The sequence below is a fragment of the Takifugu rubripes genome, chromosome 8 (assembly GCF_901000725.2).
Source record: "Takifugu rubripes chromosome 8, fTakRub1.2, whole genome shotgun sequence".
NCBI classification, from domain to species: domain Eukaryota; kingdom Metazoa; phylum Chordata; class Actinopteri; order Tetraodontiformes; family Tetraodontidae; genus Takifugu; species Takifugu rubripes.
The window spans coordinates 12,749,023-12,766,176 of NC_042292.1; the positions used below are offsets into that span (position 1 = coordinate 12,749,023).

Here is a 17,154-nt window from a genome sequence, read left to right on the forward strand (position 1 = left end):
TACATTGGGGAAACCAAACAACCTCTACACAGAAGAATGGCACAACACAGACGTGCCACCTCTTCGGGTCAGGATTCAGCAGTCCACTTACACTTAAAGGAGAGTGGGCACTCCTTCGAGGACAGCCAAGTACAGATACTGGCCAGAGAAGACCGCTGGTTCGAAAGGGGGGTCAAGGAAGCTATCCATGTTAAATTGGAGAAACCATCCTTAAACAGAGGTGGTGGCCTGAGACACTTCCTGTCACCCACATACAATGCAGTCCTCCACTCCTTCCAACAGCAAAACAAACATTCACACCATTCCAAGAGACCCAGTGACTCATCACCATGTGACCCAGCAGACAAAGGGGAGACATCTCAACAGAAACTAGGTGAACGACCCGACCAACGACCCTGCTAACGACTCTCAGGTGACCCAGATCATTAGCATACAAATGGTCCACAGGGGCTATATATTTTCAAGCTCTCTCCCCAGCGATTTCAGAACTGATGAAGCCTTCTGGATAGAAGGCGAAACGTCTTCAAGAGAAGAAACCCAGTCCAGTTGACAGAGAAAACTACCTTGGACCCAAAGGAATGAAAGCACGTGATTTGTTTTATCCTTGTGTTTTTAGGAACAGCATTTTGCTTTGGTGTGTAGTTCTGACAGTAAATGGATCCAGATTTAAATACTTTATGTCTAATTTACAGCTCTTTGTGCATTTTATAATTTAATTCATGTGCATTGAGCTCCCAAAAGCCGAAAGCTTTTGAAACACACTTCTCAAAGCCCAAATCAGGGAACAGAAGATAAAATAGCTTTTCTTCATCTTTTATGAATTCAGAATTTGACATATGAGTGTACCTGCAGTTGCAGCCGCTGTGCAACAATAAATTAAGTATTGTAGTCTGTGTTTCATATCTTGTAATTCAGACCCCCTGAATCACAGTCAGCCTGGAGAAGCTCATCCAGCCAGAACGCTCCATCTTGTGCTAAAGAGGGGGGGAAAAAAATGATAGAATCTGTTCAAACCTTTTCCGTGATGGCCTCACCTAAACATACAAAGGCCCGGGTGTTTGTAGTTTAGCCACAGAATGCTCATTGCAGCTGCTCCTCTGTGACCTCCCGACACACAGCCCGCCAACACACGCGTGATAGCGAGGCGAAAGATGGGAGCTCCAGTGTACATACACCATTGTTACAACACTAATTTCTGCTTTTACAGTAAGGCACAAGAACAGTGATAGGGATTGAGCCCACCCAGCCCGTGACCTTAGATTTGAACCAGCAACCCTCCAGTTCTGAGACCAAATCCTTTCCTCTGAGCAATGAGCAGCCATTTAAGTGATAAGGTCCTATCTTAGTTTTTTTTCTCTAACACGCAGGCACACGCGCACTCTCAGCAGCACAGCTCTGAATAGGCACCCATAATTCTTGGGCCGGCGCTCACTCACAAGCTGTCAGACACGGTTCCATTTCCTCGTAGATCACTCCAGAGCAGCACACTTTTGCCTAAATGAGCTACTCAGCAGCGAGTCGCTGCTCTGGCTGCACACCAGCATTGGTTCCAATCAAAGGGACACACATTTATAGCCATAAACAGAGAAATGGGTGTGTTTTAAGGACCCAGACTGCATAATTCTGCTTTTTGTTTTTTTTAGACGCTTAACTGAACATCGTAAGTGACACAGGCAAGAAGGTTTGAGAGCCGTCCCAAACTGAAAACACTGCATCCCATTTAAACACAACGCACCACCTTTTTTTCTCTAGATAAAACAAAAACTGATTACAATTGAAACATGCAAAGACTTTTCAAAAGTCCTCGTAAACAACAAAAGTTGCTGCGGTGAGAAAGGGGACTAATGAAAAGATTACTGTGACGTTAAGCAGTACTAGCCATATAAATCTTTGTTAGCAATCTTTCTTTTTATTAGCAAGAGGAGTAGGGGTGTGTAAAAGGAGGAGTGGAAACAGCACTAGCAGCAGAAGCTGTTGTATTAGCAATGGTTGCTTAGAGGAGGAAGAGGATACATGTAGGAGTTGCACCGGCAGCTATTAAAGAAATTAGATTCAAATTAACTTTCTAGCATGTCTTTTACCATCAACCTTTTCTCTAGGTGCTTTACAGAAACCCAGATCCTGACCCCCAACATGCCACAGCAGCAAAGAAAAACAGGAGGAAACCCTGAGCAGGGCCAGTTGGTACTAATACTAGTTGCAGTAATAGTAGTAGTGGTAGAATTAGTGTTTCTGGCAGTACTGTACTTGTAGAAGTTGGATGATACACGGTCTGTATAGAATTAGCAGGGACAGTAGCAGTGATGCTAACAGCAGCAATCGGAGTACTAGTAGGAGCATTAATTTATACAAATGATAAATTCATCATGAAATTAAATGTTGTTTTTTTCATCAGGAAATGTGATTTATCAGGGCTCATTGGTACCAGGAACCAGCATTTACTTTTGTACAATTTCCTTTTGAGCAACATGTCTGAAAATGTTAAGCGACCGATTTTTCCCTGCACCGTAAACCAAAAGTGAACGCCCATTTTCCTTTATAGACGGGTAAGGTGATATCTTGAAGCCACAGACAGTGAGATCTTTGTAAGATATTAGCACCCCCAGCTGACATTTAACGGGCCTCACAACGCAGGAACATCTTCAGGAGATAACAGTAAAGTTTTATCACTTTTAAGCTGTCAGTTTCAACGGAAGTCCCTGAAAACGGCATGTTTGGAAAACCGCCTCCAGAGCGGAGCGCTGGCGAAATCTGCCCCGGGAAAAGGACCGTGAGGTACCTCCTCACTACGCACTACAGACACATTTCCGCGCATGTGGGAGTGCTCCGAAAGTTTTGTGGTTCTGTAGTTCTGTCTAACTGCGTTACTTTTTAACACAATAAAGAAAAAGGACAGCATTTCTCACCCTTTTCAGGCACTATTGTCATGTAAAAGTAGTGATATATGTTTTCCATCATCCATCAACTACAGATTCACCCCTTAGCTGGGTCACCAGGCGGCTGTGGCGTCCGAGCCTGAATCGCTCACTTTCACACCTAAGGTCCAACTAGAGTGGCCAACTACCTGTTCTTTAAACTTTAGGAGACGACCCAAGTACCCGGAGAGAACCCTCGCTGTCAGAAGAATATGTAAACTCCCTGAACCAATTAACCTGGATATTAACCTGGTACCCTCTTGCTGTGCCAACCATGATGCCCGTTGATGTGTACTAATTGCCTTAATTTATAAAATACTGTCCTTGTGGGGGACTTCTGTCTAGTTTTTCTTAAGGTACCTTTTTTATGATCATGCCATTTTTGTGATACCAGTCGACTCTATGAAGACACCCAAAAAAAAACTAAATTTCTTTCCTTGGTTTGAATTTTTTGAATGTATTCTGAAGCCCCGCTGGCAGCGGGGGTACTTTGCCAACAAGTATTAGACAGCAATTTACGAAAACCAGAATATTTTTGCTCCTCTGAAGTTGAAGCCTAATGACATGGCTGATTACCCGTCCCAGTTCACCCAGTGGCAACCAGTAAATTACAACTCATCAACGTGCACTAGATGGGCTGTCATGAAATGTCCCTGCTTGATGTCCATGGTCCTCACAGCAACTAAAAGTTCCCCCACAGTCTGCAAAGTATTTTTTCTATAAATGGAAGACTCTAAACTGGACTCTAAACACTGTTTTTACTGGTTTTGTTGGGAAATGTTCTTGATTCTAAGCGTTATCTTTACGATATACGGAGGTCAAAAGTCGCGGTAGACACTAAATGCATCAGGAGTGGGTGATGTTATAAATCTAATCAAGATCAGAATTTTGAAATAGTTCTTCATGGAATTAGCTGTAATTACTTGGCTGAAACACAAAAGTCAATTAAGTTTTCTAAATCGACAATGGACATTGTTTAAAATTTAATTGGCACATTTTCTTTTCGCCCCAGCGGAAGTAAAAGCAGAGCTGGGCAGATGTTTAATTTTTGATCTGTCTGGTGCAAAATGAATGAACCCTTCCATGGTTATTTCACATCACTTTGTTAATTAGCACAGGTGTCCGTGAGGTGACCTTTGTATCAGGTCCTTTCAACTCCAAATGTCTCTGGTTTTTGTTGCCTAAACTGTTTCTTTGATTTGAGACTTCCAAATGAAAGCTAATAGCACATTTCTATTTCAATGCTGACTTGTGTTTCCTTCCAGGGTCTGAAAAACAATAAAGAGGTAAAACGTTGTTTCGCGTGTTCTTTTCGGCTCATCTGCTACGCAGTGAAGAGATGTTCGTTAAATAGTGACCAAAGCTTCAGCGAGCAATTATTAAAGTGTCTTTCACATATAAGGACTTTAACTCTTTCCTCTTTCTGTCTCTTTTCTCTCTGCTACTGTTTTAATTTTTTTTTTTTAAAAAGCAGCCGGTGGGCAGATTGGTGTCAAATTACTTTCACCTTTTACCTGCACTCCTCTGCGCAATTAGCGTCGTGCTAGCTTGTCATTTCCAGTTGACACTCCACTGTTGTTCTGGGTAATTATTTACCCGCCTTGGGAGAAGCCTGACACGTTAAAGCAATAAATAAAAGAAAAAAAGACTCCCCAGACGTGCTTGCCACACACTTATTGACACGTGTTTGACATGCTTTTTACCATTACGAGCTCATTGTGTGTTTGCGGTTCAATTAAAGGTATTCTTGTGTTCGAACTGTATTTCCACTTTAAATCGATCTTCAGGCTTTCACCACTGGTGTTTCGCGGTTTGAGCATCAGGACCCACATCTGCCATTCCTTCCCATTTATAGGCCTCCGCTCTTTTGCCTGTTTTTTTTCTCATGGCCTGTGGGAGTAAAGGGTTCTGGGTCCTGTTCTTCAAACCACAGAGGCCCTATTATGTCCATACTTTCCCTTTTTCCCTTCTTCAGCCCTCAAACCCCACCCACCCACCTCCAGCCCCGACTCATGTAGGCTCAGGAAGCTAACTGGGATGTTAGGGGAAGGCAAAGAAAGCACAGCAATAGGGCAGCAGAAACGTTTTCTTCTACAGGAAACCACATTTAAGAAGCAGCTTTCTTTGATCTTGTGTCTTTTCTTGTGATAACTGTGTCTGTGATGCCTTTTGTTTTTGCTTTTTGATAAAAAAAAAAGAACAAAGCACCCATGAACTCTTGCTGATTTGTCCTTTTTGCTCTTTCTTCTTTTCTTTTTTTGATATTCTTATTTTTTTCCGTTTTTTGCCAGTAATCTTTTTTGAATTTTCTCTTTTCTCTTTTTCCCCCCTTTTTTTCTGAACCCTAGGTCCGCTCACAAAAAAACACGATGAATCTTCAATGAACAAGCCTCGAGACGAAGGTATTTTTGTTGCATGTTTTTCCCTTTTTCTTGTTTCCAAGTCTTTTTGGGGGATGTGTAGACACACTCAAACACACACATGCAAGCACGCACTCACACACACATACATGTGTTAGCTGGGACATTGGAGCTGAGATGAATCCCGATGTGTTGGTGTAAGTGTGTCTGCTGACTGTCTTTTCCATGCAAATCTTTGGCCTTGTGCAACCTGTTTAATGCTGTAATTCCCAGCTAATGGAAGCTACATGTCCTTCATTATGAAGTCATCTAAAGGCAAATGTGTGTATTTTCTTGTCCGACCCTCAAACAGGCCTCCCACATCACCATCACTACCACGCCCTTGAAAACGCGTCTTCCTGGCTTTGTTAGCGATCAACAACGCGCCAATTGGCCTCTTTTACAATAAGGTGGATTGTGGCTACACCTCTATAGCCCCTCTCAAGGATGGAAATGCTGTTGCGTAAGGCACTACACAAATATTAGCCTGGCTTTAAGTTGGCGGTGATAACATCAAATCAGGGAGGGGAAATGAAAATGGGGACATCCAAGGACACTCGCGCCCCGTTTGGGAAGATTTGGCTTTAATTGGCTGCTACTTTCAGGACGCTAAGCTCAGTCTGCTGTTAATTTACATCTAGCTGCAGTACACACTCACTCACACACACACACACACACACACACACACACACACTGCAGAGGTGATTTTATTTCCATCTTTATACTTTTGGATGAGTTTATGGTAAAAAATAAAAAAATACATCTTCCTTTTTTGCTGTTTCGAGGGATATGCCGGTGAGTCTTTTTCTCACTCCCTGACACTCTTTGATTTCTTGGGTGTTTTTTTAGTCCCCCCCCCCCTTTTTTTTTTTTTTGAAGCTGGTATGTTTGACTCAAGAGGATTTCTCCGGTGATCAAACGTGCTGGCATTGATGCTTTTTTCGAGCTGCTGCAGCTAACAAGTAGGCAAGACACCCTCTACTTCCCCAACCTACCAACCCAAATATGCCTTTCTCCCTTCATAGTACCATCCAATTAACCTCATTTCATCGGGAATTGCTAATCCTATTGTGGTAACTACTACATCCCCGTCCCAAACTGAAATTCAAATTTGAGCTTGTTTCATTGTGTCAAAAGTATTATTTCGATATGAAGCCTACAAAATTAACTAGCTTCTTCTTTAAACTACAGTTAAGATTAAGATTAAGATTAAGATTAAGATTAAGATGGACTTTATTCATCCCCGTGGGGAAATTGAATTATAGTAGCAGCGAATGCAGAGTAAAGAGACAGAAAAAAATAAATACAGATAGATTAGAATGTTATAAGCATATATACAGCATATATTATAAGCATATATATAATATATACATAATATAATATATACATATTATAAGCATATATACATAAATATAGAATAAATTAGAAATAAAATTACAACATAAACATTACACAATTATTGTTGAGTTGGTTTGAGTGAATTGTACAGTTTAATGGCGGACGGCAGGAATGACTTCCTGTACCGTTCCTTGGAGCAGCGAGGCTGCAGGAGTCTGTTGCTGAAGCTGCTCCTCAGTTTGTCCACTGTGTTATGGAGGGGGTGGGAGGGACTGTCCATGATTGTCCGCAGTTTCAACACCATCCTGTCCCTCACCACCTCGTCCAAGTTATCAAGTCTACAGCCAACAACAGACCCTGCCTTTTTGATGAGTTTGTTGAGTCTGTTGGCATCCTTTGCTTTAATGCCTGCACCCCAGCACACTGCAGCAAAGAAGATGGTGCTAGCCATAACAGACTGGTAGAACATCTGGAGCATCCTGCTGCAAACACTGAAGGACCTGAGTCTCCTGAGGAAATAGAGTCTGCTCATGGCCTTCTTGTAGACAGCATCGGTGTTTGTGGACCACTCCAGTTTATTGTCCAGCTGAACACCCAGGAACCTGTAAGATGAGACTATTTCCACATCCTTCCCACTAATGCAGACTGGGGAGGGTGGGGACTTGCTTTTTCTGAAATCCACCACCATCTCCTTCGTCTTGGTCACGTTGAGCTGCAGAAGGTTCTCCCTGCTCCACCTGACAAAACTCTCCACAAGGTCCCTGTATTCATCCTCCTGTCCATTCTCCACACACCCGACTATGACTGTGTCATCCGAGTACTTCTGGAGATGACATGTCTCAGAGTGGTACTGGAAGTCGGCTGTGTAGGTGGTGAACAGGAATGGGGAGAGCACAGTTCCTTGAGGAGCTCCTGTGTTGCTCATCAGGGGGTCGGACACACAGCTCCGCAGTCTCACAAACTGTGGCCGACCTGTCAGGTAGTCCTCGATCCAAGAAACAAGGGGAGCATCCATCTGCATCTTCTCCAACTTCGCCCTCAGCAGTCTTGGCTGGATGGTATTGAAGGCAGAAGAGAAGTCGAAGAACATGACCCGCACTGTGGTGTTTAGTCTGTCCAAGGAGGAGTAAGCCCTCTGCAGCAGGTATATCACTGCGTCATCAACCCCCACCTTGGGCTGATAGGCAAACTGCAGAGGGTCCTGAAAGGGGCTCACCAGAGGTCTGAGGTGTGACAGCACCAGCCGCTCCATGACCTTCATAATGTGGGAGGTCAGTGCTATTGGCCTGTAGTCACTCGGTGCCACAGGATGGGTCTTCTTTGGCACCGGGACCAGGCAGGATGTCTTCCAAAGCACTGGGATCCTCTGAAGATGAAGGCTCTGGTTGAACAGGTGCTGCAGTATTCCACACAGCTGCCTGGAGCAGTTCCTCAGCACTCGTGGGCTGATGCCGTCCGGTCCGGCAGCCTTTCTCTGGTTGAGCCTCTCCAGCTCTCTCCTCACCTGGCCAGACGTGAAGGATAGTCCTGTCGGGGGGATGGGTGACATGCTGGGATCCATGTAGGGTGTCAGCAGGGGGGAGGGGGAAGAAGTTGGCAGAGGTGTTAGGGGCTCTGGGAGGTGTGAAGGGGACCCATTGTTATCCAGAGGAATATTGGGACAGCTGGGGGAGGGGGAGCTAGAGTCAAACCTGTTGAAAAACTGGTTCAACTCATTGGCTTGGTCCACGTTCCCATCAGCTGAGCGTATTCCTTTCTTCTGGAAGCCAGTGATCGTCCTCATCAGTTATGTTGGATTATTACTATGTATCTTTACTATTTTGCAATAGCTATTTCTTCACTGGTGGATCAGAAGTATTTGCCCTAATTTTCATCAAACTCCTGCACACTTCCGGTAACTATGCTCCAGTGTATATTGGTAGGCTAAAGCCGGAAATGTTGGCACCTGCTGTCTAAACGCTAATTTCTCCCAGCCACAGAAATAGAGAGATGTAGCAACAGAAGGATGGCGATGCCCAGGAAATACATGAACACACCGGGGGAAATAGAGTTATGCACACCTCTCCTCCCTCAGCTGTAGTTTTGTCCGGCAGCGTCTAGGGACAGCCAAATGCAGTTAGCTGCCTCCAGCTGTTTATGAAGGTTAGCATGCTGTAATTAAGATGCATACCAATTTTGCCGAAGCGAGACAAGATGTCCTTTCGGGCTCATCGATCTCTGACCTCCAGTTCTCACCAGGACATTCTGCATCCGAGTGTGAAGCAGCCTAGATGAAGATCAGCACCTCTAAATTTTAGATATTGGTCCTCAGCTGGAAAAGGTTGAATTTTCAACACCGGGTCAAAGATGAGTTGCAGCCCCAAATGGAGGAGTTCATGTATGTCAGGGTCTCGCTCTGAAGGGGGACACTGTTTACCACCCAATCTATGTTCCAACCCTGAGCCAGCCAGATCCCACAGACAACCTTCCAAAACAAATGTCCATCCAAAAACAACTCAAAGTAGAGCTGCTACTCCTCCATGTCAACACAAACCAGTTGAGGTGTTTCAGACATCTGGTCAGGCTGCCACCAGGATGCCTCCCTGGGGGAGGTGTGTTGGGCATGTCCTCTGAGGTGCCCTCCAGACAGAGCTAGGGCATGTTGGAGAGATTATATGTCTAGGCTGGCCTGGGAACGCCATGGAATTTCCCAAGAGGAGCTGGTGCAAATGGCCGGGGAGAGGAGGGCCTCCCTGCTGAAGCTGTAACCCCAGCGACTGGGACCAGAATAAATAGCTGAGAGATGATACGAGACACAACTTCACAGTTTAAAGCAGACAGTTTAGTATTTTTTTGCCATAAAAAAATCATTTTAAGAGTAGTTGGATTGCCAACTCTATAAAAAAAAAACCTTACAGAGTTAATAGCTCTTTATTTGAAGGTGCAATTTCAGCTAAGAAATAACCCCAAATGATGTTAAAATAGTGGGGGGCGGGGGGGGGACTATTCTCACTGTAATGTTAGTGATTTGATTTGTTGAACACAGAAGGTTCAGAGCAGGAAAAAAAAATTTTAAGTTGATGAAGGAACAGAAAGAACGAGGCGGGGCCGAGCAGCTTCAATCCCCCATTTCCTTTACAATTCTGTCCTCATTCTTTCAGCCGTGTATCAACAGCTTTTTTTTTTTTTTCCACTGGAAAAAGGAACGCTCAAAGAGACGGCGGAAACACATTCACTGCCATTCCGTTCAATTTAAAAGTACATTCTGTATGCTGAAGTGGAGCGGCGAGAGGAAGAAAGAGGCGTCGTCCGCCCAGCCGGATGGCTCCATTCAGCCGCGGCAGCTCGCTCTCTGCTCTGCATCAGGTGCGAGAGCAAAGGCTGTGGTGCTGCTCAGTGTCACCACTCAGAGACATTTCACAGCTGTGTGTGTGTGTGTACACGCACAGAGGTGAAAGTGTTTTCTGGCAGGGACACGTTCCAGGTTGGAGGCCTCAAATGTGTCTCATTAGAGGTGACACAGAAGACCTACAGTGTGTGTGAAACAGGGTCACACTCCTGATTTACTCATTAACTACTAAAGTCCAGTTTACACAAGAATGAACTGCTAGAAACAGTTATGAGTTTTTTTCCCATTTTATGTTTTTTTTTAAAAAAGGAATGTGTAAAAAAAAAAAAAGAGAAGAAGAAACCACTGTAGATTACATGCCAGGCCACTAGTTGGCAGTGTGGTACACTGTCACTTCCTTTTGGCCTGCGCAGCATTTGGCCCATGTGGGGAATGTGGCTGCTTGTGTAGTAAATGTACAGATGTGGTCAATATTGATCAGTTTTTGGAGTTTTCTTTTTTTAATCAGTGATTACAGAACGATTATGATATTTAACCTGATATATGAAAATATCAAATACTCGACTTGATACAGTCATGCCATCTGCACCTGTCTGGTTCTTGAATTGGACTGAATGTTGCATTTATGCTACAGATAACAGCATTTTGCCTCCTGACTGGGGTTTTCAAATCAATTTAATGTGAATCAAATACCGTAAAGATCCTTTTTATTTACAGTTATTATGTCCAATAACTGGCTGAAATGTTTACCTGCCTTTAGGGGAATCATTTCTCACACAGCAAGAATTTGAAAGATGACATGAAAAATGATGAATGGAAGATGTCTTTGATTTTTTGGGTTTTTTTTTCAATAATGCAGTCAATTTTCTTCATGATCAGCGACGGTATGAATGAACCATCCAAGTGGGTATTTAATTACACTACGATACTGGGTATCATTAATCAAACAAAGGAAGGTTGGGATCTTTGGTGCTACATCGCACAATGATGTCGCGTCACCAGATGGCGAGGCTTTCACAGTCCCTCCAATTTTTAATTTTACACTTGTCAATAAGAGATGAAGTTAAATCAAGCCGCAAGGTGCACAAATAAAGCTCCTTAGTGTTGTAAAAGAAATGATTTTTCTGAAAAAGCTCTCAAAGCTGTGGCTAACTGTTCAGAAGCCATCCGACAAGGTTTTTTTCATGCAAAAAATTCAAAATATACTTCACTCTCTTTATTATTATTATTATCAGCCATAAAAGCTAGCATTTGTGGACAAAAAACCCCACTTTGTAGCATTTTTATTTCAAGTTATTGTAATTCTTCAGGTTATAATAATTCAACTTCATCATCTTTATTTTAAAACTAAACTTCTGTTACAATCAAAGTGTTTATCAGCTCTTTAAAGAAATCCCCCCCAAACAATAAGGGGTGGCAAAGGAAACCTTGCACAGGACCGGGCTCAAGGTTTGGGGGGACACTACTGCTGATGGCCAGCAGATACATGTCTAGGCCAGACTACATGTGTTAGATAAAGATGTCAGTTTCCAGCATCAGACCATATCTGATTATTTCCCCCTGTTAAAAGGGCCTAAACGATGGCTTACGTTTTCTTCCAAATATATCCTTTACAGTATAAAATGACTTCAACATGTATAAAGTGATTCTAAAAACAACATAAAAAAGTATTATAGCCCAATTAAGCCCCAAAAAGGTCTTCAGAACATTTATAATATTGGCTGCGGATGATTAAACTAGCTTTGAAATCTGAAGGAAATTTTCTTTTTCCAGTGTAAATGCTCACTCGATTGCTAAAAGACATCAAAATGGTGAAGTGGCACTATCATCTCAGCATAAGACAAGGGAAGATATCCATGATGCTCGCTCCCTGGGTGGCAGCATGCTAGATGATGTTGCGCCGTTATACGACTTTATCGTCTTTGTGCAAAAGATTCTTTCCTCTTCAATCTGTTTGTCGTCGACATCAGGTTATATTTCTCACTTTCCTCTCCCCCTGTTTGTCTCTCCGTGTTATATGGTGTCCCCTCTGTGGTTACAGCTCTGCTAACAGATGCTTGCCTCTGGGCAAAAAAGCATCCTTCCATATCGTCTTCTCTGCCTGGGCTTAGACATTCTGTCCTAAACACTTGCTTCTGTCATCGTGCCCCTCGCTAGCTCCAGCTCTGAGACAAGAGCGCCAGAATGAGGACGTAAACCTGGCACATCTCACCCGCTTTTTCTTTTTTTTTTTTTGTTATAATTAGCATCATCAGGGGAGGTTCTTGCTGGCTAAATTTCCTAATTTCCGAGAGAATCTTCCACCTTGGACACATTGTGATATGTAAAGCACGCCTCAAGAGATTAATAGCCAAATTCTGGAATAGAAGAAAAGAAGCCATGAGACATGTTTTGATGGAACACATTTTATTGTTTATTTCACAATTTTCCCTAACAGGCTGGGCGCAAATAATTTCAAATCAGGAATTTTAATCATACGACATAGCTCGCAGAGTGATTGAAAGCTGTTCAAAGTAAAAATTAAAAAAAAGGAGTTGCCTGCAGATGCTAAATAAACCAACAACCTGCCAAATTGAAGAATGCTAGCACAACTGCAAGTGAAACACCACAAACAGGGAATTGGAATCTTCCACAGAAAAGAACAGCGCTGCACATAACCCAACTTTTTTTTTTTTAACAGACTCAAACTCTTGTCTCTTTCTTTCACCTTCTCTCCGTGGGCCCGTTGGATCACTCGCCGCCTCCCCGGTACCTCAACACTCAACCCACGTTGTGTCAAGCCGGTGCCAATACCGCGTCGAATACTCCTGCTACATGCGTGCTACGTGCTGACAGATTGAATTTTATTTAGCTCAAAGCTGCAGACCTGACAAGGAATGTGAAGAGGAGTGGGAGAGGAAAAGGAAGGTGTAGTGAGAGAAGTTGCCTGTCAGTTAGCTGAGCAGCTCTACACAGATATGCTTCTTTTTTTTAATGCACTTTGCTGTCTTTATTGCCACGTTTGATGGCTATAAGGCCCTAAGCGGGGGCTGCTTTTCACTCCTGAAACCTGGAGAACACCCTTGTGCTAACGTGAGCTGGCCAAGGGGCTGTTGCGGGTCTATTTAATCCAAATCAATAAAGTAAAAGTGCCCACTGTAACAAATTGTGTTTTTAATTGTCAGGTTTCACTGCTGAGACACCCTCCCAGCGGCCAGTCCTCAGCTCAGTAATTTTAACGTGAGGTATTGCAGGTACAGTCTAGGTTAATGCACAGTTTTGAAAGCTAAAATGTAAATCTGAGCTTATGATGGGAGCAAGGGTGTAATTGGAAAGGTAACAGGACAAAAAAAAACATTAGCTACGTCTATAATTTGGCTTGTCTGCTAGTTATAATCCACTAGCAACCGATATAATATTTATGACTACGATTATCCATTTAGATGAACTGTTTTAGATAGATGGCTCTAGATGATACAGACCAGATATTTAACCTTTGTCAGGTCTGTCTTGAGAAAGATGAAGAGGTGGTTGAATAGGGACATCTTGGCTTCCTCGCATCGACCTAAGGAGGCACCAAGACCAGAGCGGATGATGCTCTTCCAACATTAGCATTGAGTTTTTTAAACTAGCTTAGACGCAAGTAAAAATGTAGGCAAATTTGTATTACCTAAAATGAGGTCTGACAGCTGCAGAGCAGGAGCAAAATTTGCTCCTTTGCCATCAGATTAACTGTCAGGATAGGCGAGATGAGTCTGATGACATCTAATAATCCATGCCCACCCGCCTGACCCCCCCACCCCGAGGTGACATGGCGCTCAGACAGGAAACAAAAAAAATGTATGCATATGAGTGAATGTTCCATCATACAAGTAGGTCTGCAGGCCTTCGTGCATACCCACGAAAGCCTCTAGTGCTGTTTTTTTCTCCGTGACATTATGACAACTCACTCTTTTGTCCTGAAACCAAGATTGCAGAAAATCATCCATTCTGACTCTTTACAAAAAAAAAATGTGTGGAAGTAGGTTGTTAAATTAATCCACCGGGGCATGTATGTTTAATAAACCATCAAATTAAGGTTTCATGCAGACCTTGATGTGTACCTCGCCATCCCAGGCGTCAGACGGGTCTCGCAGTAGCACACACTCAAACTCATTTATATCCCCATTAGACCCCAGACACTCCTTGGAACCATGGCTGCAAGTGCAGCCCCTGTAATGACCAAATTGTTATAGCGGGCAGGGGGGTAGCCAGGGAGCGGCAGGGGAAGGAGAAAGGGAGGGAAGGAGGTCCGGGATAATAAGAGGTTGCGTAAGGACAGATGAGTGGCGGTGCCGGAACACAGTGGCTTACTTTTTATTCATGGGAACATGCACAGGTCAAGAAAAGAGCTTTATACACACATTTAAATGATTAAATTCAACCCTTAAAGTGACTTATTTCTATTTTAAGGTGATTTGCTTCAGTCTTGTTTCGACGTAGCTAGACATAACTCCTTTGATTTTATTGGGAATAGTCAGAATCTGAGGAATGGACAAGTTTGGAGGATTTGGTTTGGGTATGAACACCACTGTCCTGCACCACTGTGGCCTGGCTCGATTGGCTGAGAGCATCCAGACTGTAGCTTTTTCGGGGTGTTCTTGGTAACAGTGGGAAACCGGTGACAGGGTCGAGGGTGGCTACTGAGTCACAAATGAGGAGCAAAGGCTGGCCCAGGTGGTCCAACCCAACAGAGACGCTACTGTAGCTCAAATTGCAAAAGAGGTTGATGTTAGATCTGACAGAAAGCTGTCATGTTTTCACATATAAGGCCGCATGGCCATAGACCACTCAGGGTGCCCATGCTGACCCCTGTCCAAACGTTCCAGCACTTCCTTCCATGTAACGTTCCACAAACTAGTCCAATCCACGGAGGCCTCGCAAATGGATCCGCTGTTAACGCGTTGGAGGCAGATACCAGAGCAAAGTTTTAGGGGTCTAGAGGAGTCACCACAATGGGTCAGGCCTATTTTGGCAGCAAAATAAGCGCAGACGTTCGCATTTGGTTTTACTACAGATTCCAATATATGACGTTAAAAGCTGCAGTTTTATGTGCCAGAATTCAAATAGTAGTAAATGTACTGCCTGGGATTGTAATTTAAATAAAACACAGTGATGGACATGCTGTAATTGAATGAGAAAATGTCCGATTAAGCGTGTCCTTTGTGTTGATGCGGTACTGGAAATACTCGGTAATTGCTAAAATGTCACATGGCCAGTTTGGAAAACAGGGGTATTCTGTTTCCCCTCTGGCATAAAGGATGTGGAGATAAAGCAAAAATAAAAGCGAAGGAAGGGAGGAAGGAAGGGGAGATGGGGGTCAAGTGAAGTCCAAAAGGCTTAAGGCTGGAAGAAAAGGGACGTGGAAATGGGAGCGAAGCGATGGGCGGCAGAGGGAAAATGGGGACAATGGTTGCGTTTGTGTCGTCTTTGTCGCTGTGGCATTTTGGAGGACAGAGAGGCCGTGTGTGTGTATGTGTGTGTGTGTGTGTGTTTTTGTCCCTATCCACCCAATTTGCCGGATTGATCCACTTCCTATTAACGAGCGAAACAAAAAGTCACCCTAATCCAAGCATTATTTATAACACCGGCAGGGGGCGGGGGAGGGCGAGAGACATAATTTGACAGTATTGTGCAACAAAATACTCTGGCAGCAAGATGAGAGAAAGATAAAGGCAGACCAACGGAAAATAATAGTGAAGGGAACTGAAAGGGAGCGGAGCAATCGACGCGATTGTCGCAGAAAAAAACAAGTATGCAATGCCCTCGCGGTTTTTTTTTTTTTTTTTTGAGGAAGAAGGCAGCTGGAGAAAGAGCGAGAGATGAAAAGAAGAAGGATGGTGTGGAGGGGTAGAGGGTGGGCGGGAGGGGGGTATCAGAGAAAATGGAGATCAGAAAGCAAACAAGTGGAGAAGATGAGAGAGGCCAATGTGGCAGCTGCTGGAGGCCGAGCTTGTAGAGGGAAGAAGATAAAGAACGCAAGATAGATGAAGAGCAAAAGGAATCCAGAGAGAGAGAGCTGGCTACAACCGGAGAAAATTAGAGTGGAACACTTGCGAGTTTGGAGCCGTTATTGAGTCTAATAAGAGTGAGCTGTTGTTGGAAAGGCCAGGGCGGCTCTTCTTATTCCCGATGGCCCCACTTGTGTCTCCTCTTGCCTCACTCCTTTTTATTTTAACCTCGCCCACAGTCACTCTGCAGAGGAAAGAGTAGAAGGATCGCGGCCTGATTTCAGTGAGGGGAAGTTGGCAGCTCAAAATATCTTTTAAAAAAAGTCAATGGTGCAGACGTACGAGCCACATCCAAGCTGCGAGTATTCCTGTTATCTTTTTCCGTGAGTGTTGACGCCTTTTTTTTTTGTTCGCTCTTTTTAGCCTGTCTGCGTTAGTCATATTTTTTCGGGCTTTTTAATAGTCGTGTTACACCAAGTTAGACACTTGCAGGCACTGTTTTGATCTCGGAATAAATATTAAGTTGATGGTCCTGTCACAGGCAGCAAAGTTGACGTAGACCAGGGGTGTCCAACCCATTTTTTTTGAGGGTCTTCTGACCTTGCAGAGAAACAACTGCTTTTGCCTGGGATCCCAGTTTCCTTTTGGAGAGCAGTTTTTCTACCTGGTAGGACAGAAAACCATCAGAGAACAACAGCTCTAAGCTCAGACAACTGACCTGCTATTAATCCCCCTTGGCCAACTTGGACAAACAACTCGTCTGCTGTCCAAAACTAACTATGTCAGCTTTCATCGGAGGAGACCTTGCCGTGGGGAGATATATTATGATATTATTACGAGCTAATGCTAATGGTAGCGCAAAATAGAAGTTTTTAATGTCTTTTAATGTAACAGGAGCTGGATGTCCATGTCCATGGGGTTGGCTAGAGGGCGGGACTCATCGATGGGTCAATTGAATAAGTAGAAGTGAAAACTAGCTTGATGCTAGGTCCTATTTACTCAGGAGACAGCTGATATGTGTCTTCAGCTGAGTCTCTACTCACCATCCTGACAGGGTCATTGGTTGACCTCACCTCACCTCACCTCATCTCGCAGAAACTTTGACAAGTTCACTTACTTCCACCTGACATTGAACAAGACATAAAGACCCTGAGCAAAAATAATCCTGTAGCCATCTCAAACCAGAGTCGTTTGAGTTCATTCAG

The 17,154-nt window shown here is 43.7% G+C and overlaps 1 protein-coding gene across 3 annotated transcripts in view; it reads left to right on the top strand.

Annotated features, from left to right (window-relative positions):
• Window positions 1-17,154, top strand: part of nlgn2a (neuroligin 2a) — a 138,277-nt gene that overhangs the window by 68,566 nt on the left and 52,557 nt on the right. For 2 of the 3 annotated variants that reach the window (XM_011618730.2, NM_001173493.1), the window contains 1 exon segment: window positions 5,264-5,317. The exons of the other annotated variant lie outside the window; for it this stretch is intronic. In XM_011618730.2, the coding sequence (XP_011617032.1) occupies window positions 5,264-5,317 (54 nt within the window). 3 annotated transcript variants of the gene reach the window in all.